Genomic DNA, 25745 nt, shown 5'->3' with positions numbered 1-25745 from the left:
ACTAGACCTGATTCGTCATTTTCAAAGGCTGCAATAATTTGCATAATCCCTTTATTTCTTCCCATTGTTCCCTATTATTAACGACTGCAATTGGTATGTACAAATAGCTTTTTTTTAACAGCAAAAAGAGCGTTGAAACAAGGAATCCAGGGCATTTATTCAGATAATTCATTATTTATTGAACACTTATTTATTATGGACAACGCATTAACCGGTAGCTGGGAAAAGACAGCAAGATCTCTACTGTTAATCAACCTCCAGTCTTATAGAACAGAAAGGAAAGCGTTGAGGAATAGGAAGAGACGAAACGCTCACCCCTCTCTTTAAAGTTAATCTAGTTTTTAATCAGCTGTGCCCCAATACCAAATAAAAAGTTAATAAAAAACAAAGTTAATCTAGTGTAAAACAAAGTTGCTGGGTCTGTGGCCAGATACATATATAGTGATTAAAGTCTCTACACGTAGTAAGTGTTAGGTTCATCTATAAAAAATATTGGTCCACAACATCTGCACTAGCCACTGTTTCAGGAGTTACACAGAGGGAAAACCCAGACAGAGGCTTCAGCCACTACTCTTGCTTCCAGGAAGAGAGGAAACCCTCTCTCCGGGCCTGCAGGCGCCCGCGCGTGCGCGGCAACAATCCCACCCACCGTCAGGGACCACCACCCTGCACCCCTGACTTCTTCATCCCGTTCTCGGGTTCCGCTCCAAGCGGTCAAAAACAAAACTTCCACCCGACCACTTCCACTTAAAGAAGCCAGCCTGGCTGAGTGTGGCTTTGAAGATCAAATGCAAGGCTGCTTAGCACGGTGGTTTGAGCGAGGTCGGAGAACAAACTTTGTTATATGTTAACTTGGTTGGGGCAAAGAGATTCTAGGCAGAATGTAGTTACATTAAAACGGTGAAGTTTTTTTTTTTGGTATTGTTGTTTTAATAAAATCGTCTTGAATTGATAAATAAGGAAGAAGGGTTGTCTATTTCAGGACTTGAAAACGGTCATCCTGGATGGTTTCAGCAGGTGGCCAGTCCGGCGCATCACGGCCTCCTCCCACCTAGCGTCGGTTTAGATTACGGTTTCCGCGGCGGCTGGACGGGAAGCATCCTCCACGCTGCAAATTCGCATCAATGGGATTCCCCTCTTGGGAAATGCCCCCTCCTGGCGGACGTGCCCCAGAGGGCCGAGCACGTCGCGGCGCCTTCCACCCTCCGTCGAAAGCTCTATCGAGATCCCGAGTCGGCATCCTATTCCCTCCGCGCCCGGGTGAGCCGACACCACCCGCTGCCCGCCGCCAGCCGCCGCCGAGGGGCGGGAGAGATGCCGCGGGGGGCAGGCGCGGCGCGCGGGGAGGGGAAGGGGTTCTCGCGCGATTGGGCGAGGTTTCCGGTGTTGTGACTGAAACCCGTCAATATGGCGGCGATCGGCCGCGGCCGCTCGCTGAAGAACCTCCGAATACGAGGTAAGTCCGCTGCAGCCCTCACCCCTCGCCGCCCGGCAACCGCCACCCCTGGCACTTGCCTCCCCCGGGCCCTGGGCGGGTGGAGCGAGCCCGGGCGCTGGTCGGAGCCAGGGCTGCCACCGCTGGCCTGGGAGCGAATCCTAATTGGGGCTATGTGTCTGTTTCGCGCAGGGCGGAATGACAGCGGCGAGGAGAACGTCCCGCTGGATCTGACCCGAGGTAACGCAGGGCGCCGGCGAGGGCGTCCTACTGGGGAGGAGCCGGGGTTGGGGGCCGCGGTCAGGGACCGGCCCCGCACGGGACCTGCGGGGGTACGAGAGACAGAGCCCGAGCCCCGCCTGCCGGCCCGCGGGAGCAAGTCGGGGGCTGTCTTCCCGGACCCATCCCCCTTCCCGGTGCCCGCTTTCCTCTCCCTAAGCCCTTTTCCGGGCCTCTGGGTGCTGCGGTGCCCAGGAGCACCAAGCGGGACTCGGCGGAGTCGCCGACCCTCTGGGTTTTCTAGACCCCGGGGGGAGCGTAGTCGTCCTATCCCGGAGCTTTAGCAGCCGAATCCCAGGGGCGGCCAGAGGGAGGTGGAGGCTGTTATTTAGGTTGCTAGAGGATGTCTGAGGGAAGAGAGACCACATCCTGCCCTCCCCGTCCCCCAGCGCCAAAGCCGGACCTGCTCGGTCCTTGCCGACTGCGTGATGCTTTTCTCCTTGCCCACCGCCCTGGGGGACCCGCAGCATTGATAAGTCAGTAGCGAGACCCAGAGCCCGTGATTTCTGCGAAGCGTGTGTGTTTCCCTCTTGTTTCCCTTTCCCGGGCCGCTGAGACTGTAGTTGGCAAAGACCGCCCCCTCACCCTCGCTGCAGGTTCATTGTTTACCTTCTGCAGTGGCGACGGGTTTGTTTACACCTTCGGAACTGGGTAAACCCGGGTTATATTTTTAAGGACCTAATCCGGCTACTGGCCAGTATATTTTCATCAGTCACCATAACTGGAGTTTATTCAGTATTCTCGCCGAGGATTTGGTAGTTATATACAGGGTTTTTCTTTTCTCTTCCACGGTAAACAAGATTGAGTCTATTGATTACGATGAAGTCGTTTCACACCCGCTGTAACTTAGCGTGTAACCTGGTTCAGCTGTATAGAACCAGTTTCCTTTTTGAGATCTGAAAAACACTTTAGGAAGTTTAAAAAAAAGTCCTTTTAAACATTCTATATGAAAATTTTAAACTACGTTCTACTTGACATAATGACTTATTTACAGTATTTGTTAGATGCGGGCTCATTGTTGAGGATCATCTCTGTATCTAAAGCATAGCGCATTCTCTTATTTTGTATATCATAATGTAAGATTACTGTTTTGTGGACTGAAAGGCTAGTTTTTAATTTAACTACAATAAATTTTTTTAACAATGTTTTATTCCGAAAGTTCAGGGACTTAGTTTCGGGTGAACAAGGTACTTTTGTGGAGTTTCTACAATAAAATAGGGCTTAAGTTAGAATAGAAATGACAACTAATTAGATTACTAATGCACTAAATTAGAACTTTTTCAGCAGATAGGGTTTGAATATTAATGTAGAGAGATATAAAACTTTTGACTTTTGTGTAACAGTTTGGAAATTTGACGATAACACGCATATGAAAAGTCTGTATAAAATACATGAGCAAAAAGATTTTCTAGTAAGTTTCCTGACAAAATAAGATTCCCACAGGGCTCAATTTAGCATTTGAGTTTTGTAAAAGATGTAGTTTTAGTGATTAACCTATATATATGCATATATGTTTTAGATGAAGGTGCGAAGATCATTTATTCGATAGATATTGGGTTTAATTTGTGCATTAAAAATATGTTTGAATGTGGTACTGGAAAATGAATTATACTTGTGCTTTAAATTGACTTTGCTGATCTCCTATATGTAGTGGTTTGTCTGGTGTCAAAATTTGGGGTAGTAAAAGAGCTTATGTACAAATTTGAGTTGATACCTTTCATTTACTCCAGTTTTACTCAAGTACACAGATAGCTGTATATTTATTATTTAGAATGCTGTATTCCCTGAGTGTTTAGTAACCATCTGTGTCTATAGGTATTTCTAGGATAATATCAATACAAAAAGTGCGGAAAACGCTTGCCCTGACAAGATGTATTTCAGTTTAGAATGAAGTACGCACAACTAGTGAAACTGATTGCAAAAGCAACATGCAACGAAGAGTGAGAGGACATGTGAGAACTGTTCTCAAATCTTAAGGAAGTTTTGAATAAGAAAAATAATCTGAGTTAGATTCACTGTATAGGGACTCTATTGTTTGAGAAATTGCTATTCTCACAAACATTCATTGTTAGAAGAAGGCTTGTGGCTCTAACATGAAGAAAGTTCATGAGAAATTAAGCTTCCGTAATCATTTGAGAACTGTGGGGCAGTCTGGGTTGCAGCTGAAGGGCAGCTGTTTGTGGATTGGATTACGGCATGTTTTAGATAAAGTTTGAGTAACTGAAAAAATTTCTTAAATGCTATAAGGCAGGGTTTGCTCTCATTCTCATTATTTCTATGTAACCTTTGAGAAAGTCATTGTGTAGCTGTCTAACAAAGTTCATTATAAAATAGAGGCCATGGTCATTGTAATTCTTAGAGGAGCCATCAGTGTGTAGTATAAAGTCAAATGGTTCTGAGTTGTAATCTCAGCTGGGTGACTGGGGGCGGTTTATTTAACCTTCATTAACTCTTGGTTTCTTCAGCTCAAAAAAAAAAAAATTAAACTTCAGGTTATTCTTGAAGGTTGTTAAGAATATGAGAAGTAAATGAACTAGGCCATATAGTATTCAGAATGGGACCTAGGACTTTGTGAGTGATGTTAACTAAATGTTAGTTGCTTTCCTAAACAATGAAATCAAACTTCTTGCTTCTTGGTATCACATTTCAAGTATTTCAGATGATTGCTTTTAATATTATGAACTTGTTAACCAGAAATCACTGTATTGAAGCTTTCATTTATTTTTGAGACATACAGTTAATTGGGTATAATCTCTCTGAACTGGAATTCTTTTTTATTGTTTTTCAATTTGTTAAGAAAAGCTTCAAAATATATAAATCATATGTGAATACATGAATATAGTAAGTTATAAGAAACTCTCGTGTATCTGCATCACATAGTTTGTTTCTAGGCCCCCACCCCTACTGTTACCATTTTTTTCTTCTTTTCTTGAGAGATAATTAACATACAGCATTTCATAAGTTCTTGAATATAACGACTATAAAAAAAAAAAAGAAACAAACTGTGACATTACCGGTATTAGGTCTAAGTAAAGAACAATCTATTATATGTACTTAAGATAAAATGTGGTATTTTATTTAAAAATATTAAATATTCTACTTTATGGTTTTTCTCCCTGATTCCAGAAAATTTCTTGGTAATGAGACTTGTCAATTCTTGCAAGCTTCTTGAAGCCCAGGAGAGGTTTAAAGTTCTTTAGTTTTTGTTTTGATGTTACTGCTATGGTTTGTATGAAAGTGCTTCAGTTAAAAATTGTTTATGGGTTAATTTTGAGTTTAGAAACTTCATTCTAGGAGATCCTATAGTTGATTTATTGGTAATTGTTGCTTTAAGTTTTGTTCAGGCAATTACTTAATTGTGAAAGTCCCTGATAACTGCTATTGGTATCATTAAATACTCTCTCTGTTTTGCATGCCAAAATTTATTTTGAAACTGAAATGCTCCCTTAACCACTTCCACCACAAGGATAGTCTTTTTTTTTTTTTTTTAATCAGTCCACTAAGGCATCTCTTCCTGGTACTAAATAACTTGAAGAGAGAGTATTCTTCCTGGAATAAGAAACCCTTCTTAGTATAATTTAATTATTGTGTTCAAGGTGAATTCCTAGGACATGGAAACATGTATATTCAAACATAACTATTAAAATATAATTTATTAAGTAAGTATTGAGTCTTACATATTTTTGACCATTCAATCCTTTTATTTTTCCATTAGTAGGAATGAAAAGGTTGAGTGTCTTAGCTGCTCTTTAATACTTAGAAAAGCAGGAAGGTTATCTGAATGATGCAGATTTGAACACTTTGTGTTTTGTGATTTTTTTTCTTGTTAGGATTAAACTCATGTTTAATCACTTACTTCAGTTAGACGAAACAAACATTTGACTGCTTTTTATATAATAAATGCTGAATTAAGTGCTGGAGGACTAAAGATGAGGAAGATATTACTCCCTTTTTTGGAGTTTACTGGAACAGACATAAGTGATTGCGATATAGAACAATAAACTAATCAAACTATACAAGGAACGGAAGTAGCCTAGAGGAGAGAATGATTAACTCTTTGAGGAGAGGCTCAGAGGCAGCTTCACAGAGGGATTGACTTCTCATAAAATAGTAGTGGACACGGTGGAAGGAAATGTGGGCTCTCACGTTGAGAGAATATGCCACACCTTGGGAAGAGACAGCAGGAAGAGGAGCTGCTCTATAGGCCACTGATAGAGTCTGAGATGATGGGGCACTAGACCAGGGTATTAGAGGCAGATTAAGTTGAATATATGTTAAAATGGATGAACCCACTAATTTTTTTCTCCAGATTCTAAACTGACTTCAGAATCCTCCTACCCTGCATGGAGGAGGATTTTATTTCTTTTATTTCTTTATTAAGAAGATAGAAGCTGTCTAATGTGAATCTACTTGTCTTCTCCCCTTTAAATTTCACCTATGCTCACCTTCTGTTTTCTTGAATCAGAGGATAAAGCATCTCTCTTCGTTTCCAAGGCTAAACTGGATAAGAATTTTATGCTCCTAATTGTTTCCCCTAAGATTCTTTGTAGAAGATTTCTTGCTTCTTTACTTCCTGTTAGATTAATTTTCTCATATTCAGCAAACATTTGTTGTATTCTTCCTATGGATCACTTTGCTAGGCATGGGATGATGGTGAGACATATGGAACAATAAAGACAAAGATTTTTGAAACAGTCATTTTTTCATAGGCTTTACACACAGAATAGTTTATCCTTATTCTAGTTTTCTTTCTTAACTCCTTCAGTCTTGTAAGCACAGCTCTCCCCCTGTACTTAAAATAGTTTTCTTAAAGGATGCTAGTAACCTCATGCAAAATTCATTGGCATTTTTAAGTTCCCCATTCTATTATTAGTACTACCACTGTATTAATATTGTTCCAGACAGTAAAACGTATTATTTTACTTAATCTTCAACAACTCTTTCTGTGCGTGCGTGCTCAGTCATGTCCTACTCTTTGCCACCCTGTGGACTGTAGCCTGCCAGTCTCCTCTGTCCATGGGATTTTCCAGGCAAGGATTTGGAGTGGAAATTCCTTCTCGAATTTCCTTCTCCAAGGGCTCTTCCCGATGTAGGATTGGAACCCTGTCTCTTGTGTTTCCTGCATTGCCAGGTAGAGTCTTTACTACTGTGCCACCTGGGAAGCCCCGACGACTGTTTGAGGTTCTCTTATCCCTGTTTCACAGTTGAAGATACAGGCTTTTAAAATTCTAATGACTGAAACTCAGAAAGGTAAGTTATTCAGCCTTACCTGAATAACTAGTGAGTGGCTAACTGCAGATTATGCACTTCTAGCTACTACACTGTGGCTAGTCTTAAAACTGGTTCTTTCCTTAACTCTCGTGCCACTCTTTCTCTGTTTACTGGCTGGTCTTCCAGCTCCTTAAGCAAGTGTACCCTAAGGTTCTGTTCTTGACTTTTCTTGTCCTCTCTCTCATTGATGCTACCTTCTGTAGCCTTTTCACTCATGGCTTCAAAAAATCCATGAATTCAGATGGTTACAATAATTACATTTTTATTCACACTTTTTCTTCTAAACTTGCAAAATGTATTAGTGTGTATGTATGGTAGGTAATTGTCAGAGATTGTGGTGTATAAAATTTTGTACCCTAAAACTTACCCACTTTCACTTTCTTGGTACCACCACCATCCTTTGGTATTCAAGCTAGAGACCTGTTGCTTGTCCACTTTGTTCATTTGACATGTTCCCCAATTTGCCTCTGAAATACCTACTGAATCCAGCTTCTCCTATTTTCATTGTTGTTGGTCTACTGCACGTTATATCATTTGGATGACCTCATTATATGGTTAGGTTGACAGTAAAATATTCTTTTCTCTCACTTTTTTCATTTTTTCTGCTATGTGATTGCCAGGATAATTTTCCTGAAATCTAGATCTTATCTTTTCATTTCTCTTATTTAAAATAACAACAATAATACATGTGCACTTAATAGTTTCATTTTTGCACACAGTATAAAGTCCAGATTTCCTAGCTTGGCATTGAAGGCCTTTTGTGATTCCAGAATTATTTTCTTCTATACTATCTTAACCATACCATTCTCAGTCTGTCTGTCTCTCCACATAGTTCGCTTGGGTAAAGCACTCCCTTCTTTTCACACAGTGCTTCTCAAAGTGGGGGTTGTGGAGAATTTGCTAGTCTAAGCACCTACATTCCACATTCATATTGTTTCTCCTTGGAGATCGTGTTGTGCCTTTGAGATTTTCTGCTTTAGTCAGAGGTGACTGTTTGTTATTCCTTGCACATGGCATGCAGTTTCTGTTTACTTTGCATAGGTCGTTTCCTGTGCTTAGAATTCGTTTTCAGCACTCTTTAGAGAAATCCTAATTCTTTAAGGTCTAGGTCATATGCCACTTCTGGGAAAATCCTTCCTTATCATCCCAGTGGGAATTCATTCCTTCCTCCTCTACTTTTCCACATCTTTGTTTATTCCTTTCTAAATATCACTTACTATTGCCTTATTTAAGTTCTTTGCTCAATTCTTTTTTCACTGGATCTTAAGCTGCTTTCTCAGCATATATCATAGAATAATAATAACTGAAACATGTATTGTAAGGAAGAATGGAGAGAGATGAGAAAAGGGGCACAATATTGAGGGTAAAAGTAAAAGAGTATTTAAATTTGCAGACTTGACAATGAAAGCATTGGTGCCAAGAAATGGAGAAATTGTTTTGGAAGTGATGATAATGAGTTCAGCTTTGCACTTTGAGTTTGTCAGAGATGTGTAAGAGGTAGCAGCAATTTCTGGCATGGATGTTTTTGTAATTGTTTTTAACTTGTGATCTGATTGTTCTCTGCTTTAGGGCCTTGAGAGAGGGAAGAATGTAAATAGAGAAAAAGCTAACGATTTGGATGTTAGCGTGTATGCTGATTAGAGTGTATGTCACAGCACAGGGATCGATAGAAGGAAAGAGGCCAACAAGAGAAGAAAGCTTAAAAATGAGCAAGATTGTGATCTTTGAAGCCAAGGGGAGAGCTTTGGCTTGAAGGCACTGTCAGCTCTAGCATTGAAATTGAGTTCTGGAGGACTCAGTTCTCTCCCTTAATCTGAGGTTGATCTTGGCACGCTTATTTAACCTTTTTAGGCTTCAGTTTTCTGATCTCTAAAATGCATACTACTTTACACGCATAGCCCTGTCACCTTCAGTCTTTGTGATTCTCAGATATCAGGGTGTTTCTGGGATATCGAAAGGTTAAAGAGAAAGTCTTGTTAAATCACTGGTTAAATTACTGTGAGAAGGATTCCCATAAACAGCAATGAGTATATGTAGGAGTATGGTATTTCATAGTACTTTAAATGTAAATTATAGTCAACTCTCAATTTCCTTTTAAGTGATCATCTGCAGTGACTTGCTGCCTCCTCCCCCTCCCAGGTCTCAGGCTACTGAAAATAGGGCTGTGAAAAGCACAGTGGGGTGAGTGAATGGTTTGCATGCCTGTGTATCTGTACTCCTATCACCAAGCTGAATGCAGTCCACTCTCAGTTATCTACACTTCATAAAAAGGTAAATAATAGTGGAAGAATTCTAAATATATAAATAACTTTATATATGGTTGGGGACGATTTTGTGTTCTTTCATCCCCTACTGTAGATTGGTGTATCTTTCATTTGAATTGTTAGCATCAATTTTTATTTCTTAGGCAAATACTCTTAGAATAGTGGATGTAAACAGGCTAAAATATTTATTAGGTAATCCACATATGAATAATTGAGAGTTGACTGTTAATGCTTTTTGGATCATCCATTGTTTTGTATTTGTGGTTTTTTTTGTTTTTTTGTTACTCTGACCGGGTTAAAGCTGAATAGCTACTTCAAAGTTACATTGATAGGATAAGTGTACTTAGAAGATTATACAGATGCAAACTAAATTGAAAATAATTACGTAAAACTAGCTAAATATAACATTCGTGCGTTCAGAATCATAAGATTGAAAGAGAACATAAGCCTAAGTACATTCTTAATATTCCTCTTATGGAGTTGTCCAGCCAGACCTATTGCATAAACTGAGTGATGTGACTGGTAATGACAAAATTTATATAAAATATAATAAAATTGGGGATGTACCAAGGCTTCAAACATACCTGTTCAAGGAGTCAGTTGAGGTTAGTAATCAATATACAAGAGTTTTTAACCTTAATTACCCGAATTTTAAAGAACCTGGCCCCTTCAATTACTTTGCCATTTTGTTTATCCTAAAATGTTGAAGAATTTGGATTTGTAATGGTTTGTTAAGTCAGCATATTTTTGTAGTAAATGTTGATGTGAATCAGAAAGGCATAATTCTTGGCTTTACAGAGTTTATATTATGCTTGGGATATACCTCTATCAGGACATAGTATTTGAAGCACCTGCCAGTTATCTTTATAAAGGAATCCAAAGCTAGAGGAATTCAGGAAAAAAATGGGAGATAGATAAGGAATGACCTAGAGGGGAATCCTCATCAGATTGTTGACACCTGTAATACCTTTGCATAAAAGGGCAGTGTTTAAATAATTGTACTTACTTTTCTGAACTGACATATTCCTGGTATATTGTTGAGAAAAAATTGGTGATGAGCTTTGTATATAAATATACTGAAGGCTGATTATATTTCAGACCAGCGCTTTTCAAACCTTTGAAGGTAGTGCTTGACTAGACTGAGAGCTTTTAGGCATGTTGTAAAGTAATTGTGTGCTTCTGATTATGAGTGTATAGATGTTTGGCTGCATTCCCAACCTAAGCATAAATAATTTCCTTCCATTGTTTTGTAGTATATCTCCCCTTCATTAATATTGCATGCTCAAAGGGCTCTGTAAATTTGTATCAAACTTATTTCTAGATACGTGCAGTTTGGAAGTAGATACCAGAAGTGTTTTTATTATTTTCCACATTAAAATGACTTTGACTTTAAACATATTTTCTGACTTTAAGCATGTAACCTGATGGTGAGAGAGAATATTTGAAATTAAGATTATCCTGAAAAACATGGACTGTTTCGTTGCCAAATCCAGACATCCTACCCTCTGATTATTTGGGTAAAGGATGAACAGTGTTTGGGGAGGTTAACACTATTAAAAAGAGCAAAACAAGAGTTGAATTGCCACTTGCAGGGATTGCAAGTAATCTTGTTCAGAACCCAGTGTAATTTCATGTGTTTCTTACAATGAATAAATAGTGAAGAGACAGAAGCTGTAAACAAAGAAGATTGCCAAGTAATGTACTTTTAGTTAGAAGAAACAGCTTGCCAGATAAAAGTGTATTTAACTGTTTTTAGATGTGTATACATATATATTTTTTATCAATAGTTTAATATTTTGAGAAATCACATCTTAAAATAATATTGCTAGTTATTTCCATGCTTAATGTTCATCCCTCATATAGTAAAACTTTTAATTGCCCTGGTTTTTCTTTCACTCATAATTCTGTATAATATACTCCCTAACCTTCACCACAACCCCATCACCACTAACCCCCTCCCCCAAGGAGGGGAAAAAAAAAACTGAGGGGAATAGAGTTGCAGAAAGAGTGAGAAGACTCCAGTGGTTGGAGGTAGGTGAGCTGTGAACTCTTAAAGTCTAGCTATATGGCACTGTCTGGGGTGGCAAGTGGAATATTGTAGAATGTTTCATTTAACAATGTGTTGTAGATACGATTTTATTCATATCTGTCACAGAATGTTAGTATAGAGTCATGGTAGTGGGATATTTGAATGCAAATAGCTATTTTTACCTTGTTTATTTAGAGTGATTTGTGATTTTATTACTATAGGTTGTAATTTGTGTTATTTTTGAACGCTGTAACGTGGTATAAAGTGGACTGGGTTAATTCTTAAATTGTATAGGATTCTGTATTTCATGTAGGAATAATTCTTAACATAAAATTTTATAACTTTGTAATGAGCTAAATTTTAGATTGGCATAGTCTTAAAGTTTAAATCACTTTGTATTTTTAATAAAACCTTACAATAGCCCTTTTCTGTCACAGGAGAATTCAGTGTTGTGTGTTCATGTTTCCACATTGTTTTGAATATATAAGTGTATATTGTTTTACCTGGCAGAATGAACAAATTTTTAAAAATGCTGGTTTTCAAAAGGAAATAAAAAGCTTAAGAGATTTAGATAGACTGCGGCAGTTGCCTTTTGCTATATTATTGTTTCTTATAATAGTTGTTTTGTTGAGAAAGTTTAGATTTAATTTTTGAGTCCTAGGAAATTTCTTTTACTTACATCAGTAATTATTTCTACATTATAAAAGTGTGTCAGAAAAAAGTATAATTATTTTTTAAATAAGTATATTGCCACTAAATAGTCACCTGGGGTACTTGAATATGAGTGGATTTGGGGGAAGTATGTGTGTGTATAAATATTATGTCTTTTTAGCATATTTGGAGTTCCTTTAGAAATTTTTTTTTATATTACTGTGATGTAAAATAGAAACCATGTAACTGGACTTGTTAACATTATATGGAAAATAAGGATACATAGGTTGTGATTATAGGAATTAAAGGGCTTTACTGTCAATAACATATGAACTGTAGTGAGTAAACTTTGATGATATATACTTTGAATTTTTATTGACATCTTTTGGAGTGCTTTCTTTTGCATCCTGGTTGTTTTCAAGACAGATACTTGCTTCATAGCATAGTTCAAGGTAGGTGAGATATGACTTGATAAAGTTATTATATATGTCTACAATTTGAATAGTAGGATTATATGTATAAAGATAGACAATAAGGTAAAAAATAAATAAAATAGTAGGATACTAATATGGACAATGTGGTATGAATGTGGACAACATTTAATAACATGCTTTCCCTGGTAGCTCAGTGGTAAAGAATCGACTTGCTAACACAGGAGACACGGGTTCGATCCCTGGGTCGGGAAAATCCTCTGGAGAAGGAAATGGCAACCCACTCCAGTATTCTTGCCTGGGAAGTCCCATGGATAGAAGAGCCTGGCGGGCTGCAGTCCTTGGGTTTGCAAAAGAGTCGGAGAGGACTTACTGACTAAACAGTTGCTTGACACACAGACAGTCTGGAACTGTAAGCGCCTGAGCTTTGGAAACTTGCCTCTTGGAATTTTTTTACTTTGGACAAACTGCCTTTTCTGAGCATACTTTCTCATCTCTATTGGAGGAGTTAGTGAAATGTTTGTAAAATATTCCAGTTGGCAGGTAGATATACATAGATATTAGGTGTTTTTAACATGGTCAATTAAAACAAAGGAGATGAGAAGAGGGAGAGTTTAAGTGTGAACTGTAAAAAAAAATGAGACATTGTTTCAACTTTGAGTGGATGTGGTTAAATCAAGACAAATAGGGCATAAATAAAAGACAAAGTATTTTACTGAGAGTAGACTAAGAAAAAGAATTTTAATGTTCATGTTGGGTTGGTAGAATGGGGGTACTGTAGAGTTTAAAACTGTGGAGTTGTTAAAGCATCTTTTTTTGTTGTTAAAATATTTACTATAGGAAGAAAGCAGTAAATGTTATTTATAATTGAAGAAAATGTAGATCTGAGAGTTGTCATAAATTTACAGTTCTATGAAAGTTAACAAATTGAACCCAGGTTAAGAATCAGAATATTGCAATACCCTAGAAGTTCCTAGTCTGTCTCCATTTAGGCACTACTTCCCCCAGCAAGGACAGCACTATTCTGACTTCTACTACCATAGATTAGTTTTGCCTGTTTTTGAAGTTTATGTGATTTTCTCCTACATTTTTGAAGTTTATGTGATTTTTGTTTATTTTTGAAGTTTATGTGTTTTTGAAGTTTATTGTGATTTTCTCCTACGTATACCCTTTTGTATTTAACTTCATTTGCTCACTAGTATGTTGTATCGCTGTGTTGTATGTAAAGTCGAAGTTATTTTAATCCAAGTCTGCCTATGTGTGTCAGGTGTATCTTGATATATACGGATTTTTTTAATTTGAAAGGGAAGTGAATTTATATGATTACATAGAATTTGGAATAATTCCACTAATTCCAACTTTAAAAAAACTTTAAAAATCATTTTCTGAATATGTCTTTTTTCCCTCTTCAGTCTGACCTTTTAATAGGTTTTAGGCGTTGAATTTTTTTCTTCAATTTTTTTCAAAATGACTGTTTAAAGAAAAATTAATAGATCACCGTATGGAGTTCAAAGCTACCAGTTAGTAAGTTGGAAAAATTAGAATTCCAATCCAATGAAAGTTGTGTTGACCTAATTAAATTGGTAGAATGATTATGAAAATTGGCTTAGTATTTTTATGGAGAAAAAGGATAGATGGTAAGCTTTTCTTGGACCTCACTGATAATATTTTCAGTGGAAGGCCTCATTAATAGTTACAAAGTGTCTTCATGTGATTGTTTCTCTATTTTCCCTTGTTTTTTCAATTTCTTTCGTTGATTTCTATTTCTCTTATTCTGTTTCTCTTATTCCATTTCTAGTCTTCTCTTGACTCTACTGTAATAAGACATGCTATAGAAATGGACTAGTTTTTTTTTTTTCTATGTATATTTGATAGTGTTTTCTGTTCCTTGATTTAAGATAAATTTTAATTGTTTTTTATTTTGTTTTTTACTCAATCCTTTATTGAATTTTAGGTTTTTTTTCCTCTGAGTTGGCAGTGCTTAGTGAGGAAGATTCTACTGCCCATCTCTTGGTGTGTATATCCTCAAGAAAGTAGAAGAGACTATTGCATGGGAAATTGATTAAATACTTGACAGCAATTTGGCAACATGTGCTTAGTATAAATGAGTGAAATAGAATAACATTTACTTATTTCAGTATGCAAAAACAAGAGTAAATGTGAAAGTGAAGCAATATTCAACTATACTGAAGGTGAAGAAGTTTTGATGAAGTGAGTTTTCTGAACGTTGGTAATTTTAAAGATATTAATATTCACTCCACTTAAAATATTCTTATGCATATACTCTTTGAAAGTATGGAAAACAGTGACTTAGTAATTCCCTGAATGCTATGCTAAGTCACTTCAGTCATGTCCCACTCTGTGTGACCCCATAGACGGCAGCCCAACAGGCTTCCCCGTCCCTGGGATTCTCCAGGCAAGAACACTGGAGTGGGTTGCCATTTCCTTCTCCAATGCACGAAAGTGAAAAGAGAAAGTGAAGTCACTCAGTCATGTCCGACTCTTAGCGACCCCAAGGACTGCAGCCTACCAGGCTCCTCTGTCCATGGGATTTTCCAGGCAAGAGTACTGGAGTGGGGTGCCATTGCCTTCTCCGAATTCCCTGAAGGTGGGAACATTTAATAACCTTGGAATATCCTTGTTGATTCTGAGTCTAGAATATTTAGTTCACTGAACCAGATTTAAACTGTGTGGATTATTAATTATCAAAAGAATGCTTGTTTTTAGTGGTGAATTTTGAGTGATTGCTTGTTTGATTTTATTAATTAGGAATGGGTAAATGCAGTAAATCTATATTTTTAACCATGCTTTTCAGGATTATATTAGTTACTGCTCTTGTAATACTGGTACGTAGTTTTTTTTCCAGACTATTTTTAGTGATTTTTCCTAGCATAGAGCTGAGCTACTGTGGTAAATTGTTGGCTCGCTAACATGATCAGAACTTGGTCTAAATGATATTTTATCAAGACATTACCAATTGTGTGAAGGATTTATCAAATGATGTCTTGTTTATTCTAGACTGTCTAGCAGACAGTCTAGAAATTATTTGTTATGAAGTAGATGTTTTCCTTCTAAGCAGTCCTCTTGGAAGGGCACATACTTGTTTTAGAGATGATGTCACTGTTCAAACTATTTTAAAAATTCTGCTTCTGAGGATTACTAAAGCTTATAATATAGACTTTTAGATTGGTATTTGGTTTCTCCTTTGGGAAAAATTGGAGTTCAGGAAGTGGTTAAGTATAAATTGGGTTCAAATGTAGTGGGAATTCCATTTGATTTATTCACTCATTAATTTGAAAAGAATTCATTGAGCATCTGCTGTATTTTAACATTGTATTAAATAGTGGAATATATGTGACAAAATAGTTTTTCTTAAAAATATACAACCTCTATATGTGATGACTGCCATTATAATCTAGTTAGTGACTTCTTCACAACCATTCTCATTTCCTTCAGTCTTCCTTTTGTTCATTATATTTGGCAAAACGGCCTCTCTTTATTCATTCCTACTCTTATTCTCTTCTCAGGGCCTTTGTACTTCTTACATTCTACCTGGATTATTCTTCTCCTAATCTTAGTAGGCTTGCTCTCTCACTTCATTTAGCTCTGTTCAAATACCACTTTATCAGTGAGGCCTTCTCTGATCACCTGTTGTAACCTTCATCTCCATCATTTTCCATTTGGTTTTGTTTTCTTCCGTAGCTCTTGTCACTGTTGCCGATTGTTGTATTGTTTACTGTCTCCTGGAATGTAGGTTTTGTGAGGACATGCACTGGGTGGTGTTCTCCAGTGTGTCCCCTGCGCCTGGCACAGCCCCAGTGCGCTTGTAAGGACCATAAATCATTTATTGGCTGAGTAAATGACCATCAAATTTGTGTTGAGTTTGAGGGCTCCAGACCAATTTTTTCAACAGCTTACTCAATATCTTAACCATGTGGTCATGTATATCAAGCTTTCTGTGTTTCACACTTACTAATTACCTTACTCTTTTTTTTTTTTCATTTAATACAATTTATTTTTTTTTATCCTTCCAATTTTATTTTATTTTTAAACTTTACATAATTGTATTAGTTTTGCCAAATATCAAAATGAATCCACCACAGGTATACATGTACTCTTATAAAAATCTTTCTGTATTTTCCATCTGGGTCTTCAGTGCATTACTTTAATGGGCCAAATCACCCAAGAGAATACCCAGGAGACATTCTGACCTCATTCCTTGTCCTTTTTCTGCATGTCAAATCTGTGACCAGATGATAATGATTTTATCTTTAAAATACTGAAAAATCTTTTTTTTTTAAGCACTAGGAACTTTATTCAATATCCTGTGATAAGCCATAATGGAATAAAATATGAAAGATAATATATTTATAACTGATTCACTTTGCTCTACAGCAGAAATTAACACAACATTGTAAATAAACTGTACTTCAATAAAATTAAAAATAAAACAAAAGATGTTGTTTTAGTTGCTGAGTCATGTCTGACTCCTTTGCAACCCTGTAGACTGTACCCCAACAGGTTCTGCTGTCCATGTAGTTTCCCAGGCAAGAATACTGGATCGGGTTGCCATTTCCCTCTCCTTGGGTAAATCTTTTTCCGTTTCTGTTGTCATACCATTACAGAGTCCTCATTTTCTTTCTTGGGTGATTGCATTGGCTTCATAACTAGTGTCCCTATTCTAGTTCTGTCGTTTTCCAAACTGTTTTCTTCACTCTAACTAGAAACACATTTTCTACAAAGTTAATGTTTATTTTCTCAGCTGGGTTGAATATCTTTCTTATTTGAGCTTCTGTAATATACTGTATGTTACCTTTCTTGTAATATTGCTATAATTTCTTCACTCCTTCCTCCCTTAGTCATAGTTGACAAATATTTATTTACCTTTACTATGTGCTGGGTAATTTTCTTTTGCCGGTAATTCAGTGGTGAAAACCTTGAATATTTCCACTGAGGAGTTTATGTTCTAGTAGGGAGAACACAGATAAAAGCAAGTCAACACAGAATTTTAAGTAGAAATAAATGCTCAAAATAATGTAAAATTGGAGTATGTGAAAGGGAGTTGATAGGTGGTTAGGGGGATTGTCAGGGAAAACTCTGATACTTAGTTAATCCAGGACTAACAGGGAAACAGCAAGTGAAGATGTAGGGGGAAAGTCAAGTAGAAAGAGTATATAACACCAAGGCCCAGAGATAGGAAGGAACCATAGATAGAAAGTGCTTGGGGAGAGGGAGAGTGGAGAATGAGAAACTAGAAGAGGTAGGCAGGAAGTAGTATAGTTCAAGTTTATTGGTGTGGAACCTTGAAGCTGAGTAAGTACTGAGAGTTTAGAGGTAGCAGAAACTTTTGAGATCACTTAAAGTTGTGAGACTTAAGAAAAGGGCTTTCTAAATATTATAGGTAGATTAGTGCTGAGGAGACTTGTAACAATATTAAGAAGGTTGTTTGAAATAAACTTGTCAAACCCTGCTTCCTTTACCCCCAGTTGATTTTATTATATGCTTACAGACTCATACTGGAAAAGGCAATGGCACCCCACTCCAGTACTCTTGCCTGGAAAATCCCATGGACGGAGGAGCCTGGTGGGCTGCAGTCCATGGGGTCACTAGGAGTCGGACACGACTGAGCGACTTCACTTTGACTTTTCACTTTCATGCATTGGAGAAGGAAACGGCAACCCACTCCAGTGTTCTTGCCTGGAGAATCCCATGGACAGAGGAGCCTTGTGGGCTGCTGTCTATGGGGTCGCACAGGGTCGGACACGACTGAAGCGACTTAGCAGCAGCAGCAACAGACTCATACAGAGATAAAATAGGAATTACAAATTGAAACAGTATTACTTCAGACCTAACTGGTAATTTGTGCAGGTCTGCATTAACCATAGTTTACTTTTATAATGCTGTGAAAAAGATATTTTTAATACTATCAAATTAAACTATTTTGCTTAGAAAACTGACATTTCTTTTTTGAAAATATACATTCCTAATTATTCTGTGAAATGAAAACTGAGTTGGTAATAGGGAAGATCTTGATCCAAATTCTTGCTCCGTAATCTGCAGGGAAATACCTAACTTGCTATTTAATTTTCTGAGCCTAAGTTTTCTTTTTTATGGGAAGGGTTATATTAGGCTGGTACAAAAGTAATCTTGCTTTTGCATTGTTGAGCTTTACCATTTGATATTGGAATACATTCTTAAATAAATGTGGTTATATTATACATCATTTTGATGTGCACTTCTTGCTTTACATGTTTTGCTAATGAATTATTACTTGCTGTTTATTTTATATGTATTACAGACTATGGATGATGTTAGACGAAAAGCAAATTCAAGTGATTTTCTTAATTGAGTTCAAAATGGGTCATAAGCAGTAGAGATTACTTGCAACATCAACAGTGCATTTGGCCCAGGAACTAGCGACCCACTTGAGAGGATCATTGAGGTTGATCCCCTTATAACTGTACGAGAAGTTGCCTAAGAACTCAGTGTTGACCATTCTTTGGTTGTTTGGCATTTTAAGCAAATTGGAAGGGTGAAAAAGCTTGATAAGTGGGTGCCTAATGAGCTGACCACAAATCAAAAAGATCGTTGTCTTGAAGTGTCATCTTCTCTTATTCTGTGTATCAACTATGAAGCATTTCTGGATTGGATTGTGACGTGTGAAGAAAAGTGGATTTTATACGACAGCCAGCTCAGTAATTGGACCAAGAAGAAGCTCCAAAGCACTTCCAAAAGCCAAACATGCACCAGAACGGGTCATGGTCACTGGTGATCTGCTGCCAGCCTGATCCACTTCAACTTTCTGAATCCTAGCGAAACCATTACATCTGAGAAGTATGCTCAGCAAATCAATGAGATGAACTGAAAACTGCAAACCCTGAAGCCAGCATGGGTCAGCAGAAAATGGCTCAGTTCTTCTGCATGACAGCTCCTGACCACATGTCACACAGGTGCTTTAGATGTTGAATGAATTGGGCTACAAAGTTTTGCCTCATCTGCCATATTCACCTGACCTCTTGCCAACTGACTACCACTTATTCAAACATCTTGACAACATTTTGCATGGAAAACGCTTTCCAAGAGTTTGTTAAATCCTGAAGCATGGATTTTTATGCTACAGGAATAAACAAATCTATTTCTTGTTGACAAAAATGGGTTGATTATGATGATTCCTGTTTTGATTAATAAAGATGTGTTTGAGCCTAATTATAATGATTTAAAATTCGGGTCTGAAACTGTAATTACTTTTATGCCAACCTAGTAATACTCTGGCTCTTACAAGATTATTACAGTATAACATGAGAAAATATGTTCAAAGATCCTAGCATAGTGTCTGTCAAATATTAGGGTGAAAACCCAGAAGGTAAATGTTATTAAATAATAGTGATTTATTCATTCTTTTAATCTTGGACATTTGGTCATTTGTAGTTCCTTGCTCTTATAAAGAGTAATTTTATATATAGTCTTGTATATGAGTTCTGGTACTCATACATAAGTTACTCTAGGTTGTATAATTTGGTGTAGAATTACTGCTTATATGAAAAAATTATATATCATAGTAGAGATATATTAGAATTGTTCTTGATCCACATACTTGGGATTGTCAAACTTTCACTAAAAATATTTTATTATGAAAAATTTCAGTCATAATATGTAAGAAAAATATAAGGAGCCCTCATATATTCCTTATCCCCCTTCAACTATATAAACATATGGGGCAGTCTTACTTCATTTGTATATTTTCCTTTTTTTTTGTGGATAATTTTAAAGCAAACTTAGGCATGTATTAATTTCATTTGTAAATACATCTATGTGTATTTCTAGGGATAAGGACTTTAAAATATTTAACTGCAATACTGTTAGCACAAATAAGTAAATTAGCAGTAATCCTCTTTAGATCATCTAGTATTTAGTGTTCAGATTTCCTATCTTACAGATAACATTTTGAGTCAGGATTCATACACTTTTGGTTTTATTTTTTTTAATATATATATCACATTGCTTTTCTTTCTACATAATCTGTCTTTTCAGATTATGTATTATTTCTTTTGCCTTTAAATATCTTGGGAAAAAATGCGTTTAGATGGTTGTTTGTACTATTTTGAAATTCATTGTATGTCCTGATTCTAAGTTTTTGGAGAATTTTGAAAAGTTCTGAATCTGAGGTTTTGAGTATTGCTTGCATCTCCTACATTTTTTCTTATCTTGTTTAGAAATTCTTATTAAATACATGTTAGACTTCTTATCATTCTTGTTTTTTAAATTCTTTCATGTATTTTGTCTGCTTTTTTCGTGGGGATCATATACATATCATCTTCAGATACATCTTCCAGTTCATTAGTGATATATAATATCTTTAGATATATCTTTCAGTTCATTAGTTCTCCCCTCAGCTGTATCTATTCTTTTATCCCCTCATTGAGTTTTTAACATTTCAATCATGCTGTTTTTATTTTAAGAAGTTCTGCTTAGATGATTGTAAATTTTGAATCTTATATTTCTGGTCCTTTCTTTCTATTAAACCAAAAGTTTGCAAGTTATAGCTTGAAGATCTTGTGATGTAAGGCTTACAGAGCTGCATTTCTAATAGTCTTATTCAGACATAGACATGCTCATTTAATATTGTCTATACCTGCTTTCTGAATGTTGAGCTTTACGCCAACTTTTTCACTCTCCACTTTCACTTTCATCAAGAGGCTTTTTAGTTCCTCTTCACTTTCTGCCATAAGGGTGGTGTCATCTGCATATCTGAGGTTATTGATATTTCTTCCGGCAATCTTGATTCCAGCTTGTGTTTCTTCCAGTACAGCGTTTCTCATGATGTACTCTGCATAGAAGTTAAATAAACAGGGTGACAATATACAGCCTTGACGAACTCCTTTTCCTATTTGGAACCAGTCTGTTGTTCCATGTCCAGTTCTAGCTGTTGCTTCCTGACCTGCATACAAATTTCTCAAGAGGCAGGTCAGGTGGCCTGATATTCCCATCTCTTTCAGAATTTTACACAGTTTATTGTGATCCACACAGTCAAAGGCTTTGGCATAGTCAATAAAGCAGAAATAGATGTTTTTCTGGAACTCTCTTGCTTTTTCCATGATCCAGCGGATGTTGGCAATTTGATCTCTGGTTCCTCTGCCTTTTCTAAAACCAGCTTGAACATCAGGAAGTCTGAGTGAACTCCGGGAGTTGGTGATGGATAGGGAGGCCTGGCTTGCTGCGATTCATGGGGTCGCAAAGAGTCGGACACGACTGAGCGACTGGTCTGATCTGATACCTGCTTTGGTGCTACTATTACTGAGTTAATTACTTATAAAAGAGACCTTATATTAATAGCTTTCAAAGCCCAAAATATTTAGTCTGACCCTTAATGGAACAAGTTTGCCAAACCCCCTGCTGTATTTTCTTTCTTTTTTTTTTTTTTTAAAGTATTTATTTATTTGGCTGCACTGAGTCTTAGTTGTGGCAAACAGGATCTTCATTGTAGCACGAGGGATCTACTTTGCTGACCAGTAGTCGAACCCTGGGCCCCCTTCTTTAGGAGCGTGGAGTCTTAGCCACTGAACCACAAGGGAAGTGCCCCCCCCCCCAACTTTACACAAATAAAATATTACTTCATTGTTTGTATTATGTATATGGTAATTCTAATATTTAATGTCTTTTTAGTTTTTTGTGTTGTTTGTTTCTATTGATACTGACTCGTTTTCATGTTTATAACCAGGGTAAGGGTAGCTTCTTAGTTGGGTGGGAGGGTGGGTGGGTTGGAGTGGTGGTTAATGGTTGAATTTGCCTCTCCTTCTTGCCCGGGAATATGTTAGACCAAGGAATACTTTAAATTAAAATTCTCTCGTTGAGATTCTTTTGATTGTGCAAAAGAATGTATCTAGGTTCCAGAGACACTTGCTTCAGAGTCTCAGGGAAGTCTCTTTATTTTTCAGCTTTACCTGGAAATACTTTTCTTTGCTCTCTGCCTCTGTTGAATAAGTGTTCTAAGTGTATCCAGACTCACAGAATGAAAGCAGATGGTCAGCATAAACCATACTGTTTGCGTAAATGGTTTAGGGCCAGGAAGCCACTCTTACCAGTTAGGGTGGTAGAAACATTCCTTGAGTTTGTTTCCAGATGTAAGCCAGCAACTAACCTGGTAAGCAGACCTTTTTAAGGAAAAGCAGTTGGGCCTGTTAGGTTAATTTTTTCTACGTAAATGTACAAATGCAACACCTGAGGATGTTGATTTAATGAGAAGTCAGATTGGGTAGGTATGGGAGGGTGCAAGATTCTACATTTCTAACTTGCTGTGAGGTAGCGCCCATTTTGGTAGTTCACAGATGTACTTTAGTAGCCAGGTAGCTGCCCTGAAGCAGAAGTCTTTCTTTCCAATGGTTTTGTTTTTTTTTTAAATCATGCACAGTAAATTTTTATTCTGAATTGATAGAAAAGTTATTTGTTGGGGATTAAATTCTCTGTGGTGACAAGTTTTTTCCTTATTGAACTTTACTCGGCTTGACTAAGGAGATCTAAATTTATACTTCAATATTGGAGATCTAAATTTATACTTCAATATTGGTACATATTTTTTGTCGTTGAGAGAAACGCAGTTTCAATGACTTTGTTGTAGAAAAGAATGCAGGGTCTGGAATGTTGGTAATACTAATTGTACAGACCCACAGCCTATTATCCACAGTTCTGAAAAACCAAAAACTCTGAAAATGAAAGCTGTTTTTTGTAAATAAAGTGACGTGACAAAACCTAACCTGACCTAAACATGACCAGCAAAACATGACCAGAATTTGTATTATCTCAGTGTGTCTAACCAGCATGTCAGACAAAGGCTCATCTGAAGGTCCTATAGTAGAAGTATGTAAAGCAGTCATATTTAAAGGAGTTATCAGAAAGCATAAATAAATATAAAAATATTAGCAGTTAGCGTGGTCATATTCAGATGTCCTGTTCAATCAAGAGATAACCAAAGAAATGCTTTTTATTGTTACATTTATAATAGTTCAGATCTTTTTAAGGTTAAATTCAAGCAACGTTTGTAAATTTACTTTTAGATTTTGATTATTGGTGCTAATTCACTTATTTATGCATGCCTGAGTGAAATGTGTGGAAGAATAACAAGTAGTAAATTTTTAATTAGAGAGTTTGTTTACATTTGTATTACACAAATCAATTGTGTATTATGGCATTTTTGCATAATTAAAATCACCATTGACCAAGGTTCATGAAAAACTTTAATGTATCATGTGTTTCTCTTATTCCTGGGACTCCAGATTAGTCATTATGTTTTTGTCTTGATAATTTTGATGAGGTGTGTCTTCTTTGATGTATATAAATTATTTTATTGAGCCATAAAAAGCATAAACAGAAGACTACATGTGGGCAGTGATTCAGAACTTAATAGTACATAAAAATAAGATACTACTGTGATATAGTCTGTATAAGATGTCTCAGTGATATTTGTTGTCCTGGATGTAATTTTCTAGTTCAAACATTATTACTATTGGCTGTAGAAGGAAATTTTGGAAAGTTTTTTTTTTTTTTTAAGGATGAATTAATTTGATTACAGGACATACTGAATTTGAGATGACAGATCACCAAACATGAAAATAGATTTGTTTCTTAACAAATGTAGAATAATGATAAAATGTAGAATTGAAACTTTGAGGCTTTGTTTATTTAAAGATTTAAATTGAATTTGTTAGTGTTACGGAGACAATGAAAACAGAAGCCTAAGGGCAAATGATAGAATTTTTGGTAATATTAAAGAGTATAAAATAGGAGGAAGGAATGCAGACCTTTAAGAGAGGTGCATAAGCAACAGTGAGAAATAAGTATGAAGAGGACCAAGATAGTGTGATTATAGAAACCAAGAGAAAGAAGCTAGGTTTGGTTATCATTGGCCAATAGTACTATAATGGAAAAGTCAGGGAGTTTGAAAAGCTGAGAAAAAACCTTTGCATTGGGCAAATAGTGAACTTGTAGAGGACAACTTTAGTGGAATGGTGGCCTAGATACCTAATTGGTAGAGTTTAGAAGGTGAGGAAAGAATTAACTAACTTGAGTCTCAGAGAGTTTTGGTAGAAGTAATGTCACATCAAAAATGGGAAACACTGGGCAGAAGCATTTTTTTTTTAAGACTGGTAAAAGAGGTCAATTAGAAATAGTGAGTAGTTAATGATGGAAATACTGGAATTAGTAAGGTGTGAAACCAATAATACAAATGGAAAGGTTAGAAAATAACATTGTAATAGCGTTTTTCAGCTTTCTGACTCACATTCAAATTGTGTCCTGCAGCCAAAGTGTGTTTGTACCCTTTACTCCTCAGGCTCTGAGAGGGAAGTCCTTAATTACATTCATAGAAGCCACCTGCCAGACAAGTGATCCTGCCTATAAATAGTTGTTTCATAGAGAAAAACAGAAACATGAAAATAGCTGTATAAGCAAAATGTACAGCTAACTTTGTAAATAAATCTAATAGGCTGGGGTTATATAACAATTAATTGTCTCAGCTTTTAGGCACAGCTGTTCTGTTCTTTCACAAGGTTCATTTACATAGTGAGTTGTTTCTGAGAGAAACAGAACTTGTTTCTTATGATGAAAGATTTCTGACGAGAGGACTGGGGAAAGCTAATGATTTAACAGACTAAGACATAGAAGTTTTAGCAGAACATCCAGTGATTGTAATCTTTATATGGAAATAGATTTTAGTTATTCACCATCTTAGAAAATGTTCTGATTGCAGACAGTGCTTTTCATAGATTTTCTGCAGAAAAATAGCAATAAAATAATGTGATGACCAAGATTTCTTTGAATCTTTTTTGTAGCCTGGTGAGTGGCTTTTGTATGGCCTTTTTTTGTATGGCTTTTGTATGGCTTTGTGAACACGTACTTTGTTTGTGTTCACAAAGTGAAAGTGCTTTGTGAATTTGGTTACTATTTTGTACGGGAATTATCTCGTAACAAATGTTATAAGCCTAAGCATTCTGATCTCTAATTTTACTGTAAAAAAGGGAAAGAGATGAACTCTTAAGAAAGTACTTCATATTTTTTCCCCAACTCGTCTTCATTTTCTACCACAAACATCTAAGTTATCTTTACCAGAAAATCTTTAAAAATTCACAGATTACTTACCATGTAAAAATAGATGATGATGAAATGATTAGTAGATAATTAGGTAAGGTAAATTGTTAAGGTCAAGGCAGTTCATTGTTAATCATATTAAATAAGCTTATTCTTACTTTAGAAAGCGTGATTCCTTTCCAAAGCAATAGAGATTGAAAAACAGATACATTAAAGCGGTATGAACTTTCTTATTTGCTCCTTTTTTATATGCATCGCTATTATAGTTATTGTTATTATTATAATTAATCACAAGATAGCATTTC

General features: G+C 36.5%; 1 protein-coding gene across 10 annotated transcripts in view; it reads left to right on the top strand.

The window, feature by feature from the left end:
- Positions 1 to 654: 654 nt before the first annotated feature.
- RICTOR (RPTOR independent companion of MTOR complex 2) overlaps positions 655 to 25745 on the top strand; it is a 138954-nt gene continuing 113863 nt past the window's right edge. For 2 of the 10 annotated variants that reach the window (XM_086361498.1, XM_086361497.1), the window contains exons 1-2: positions 1160 to 1456; positions 1628 to 1675. In XM_086361498.1, the coding sequence (XP_086217624.1) occupies positions 1408 to 1456; positions 1628 to 1675 (97 nt within the window). In that variant the 5' untranslated portion in view covers positions 1160 to 1407. Of the gene's footprint in view, positions 823 to 857; positions 1457 to 1627; positions 1676 to 9124; positions 9257 to 25745 lie in introns of those variants that run through there. The other 8 variants (XM_086361504.1, XM_086361503.1, XM_086361496.1 and 5 more) reach the window with 7 other exon arrangements.

The sequence above is a fragment of the Bos grunniens genome, chromosome 20 (assembly GCF_055505025.1).
Source record: "Bos grunniens cultivar Pamir isolate PY7600 chromosome 20, Bosgru_T2T1.0, whole genome shotgun sequence".
Taxonomy (NCBI): Eukaryota; Metazoa; Chordata; class Mammalia; order Artiodactyla; family Bovidae; genus Bos; species Bos grunniens.
This window is presented reverse-complemented; position numbering and strand designations above follow the sequence as displayed.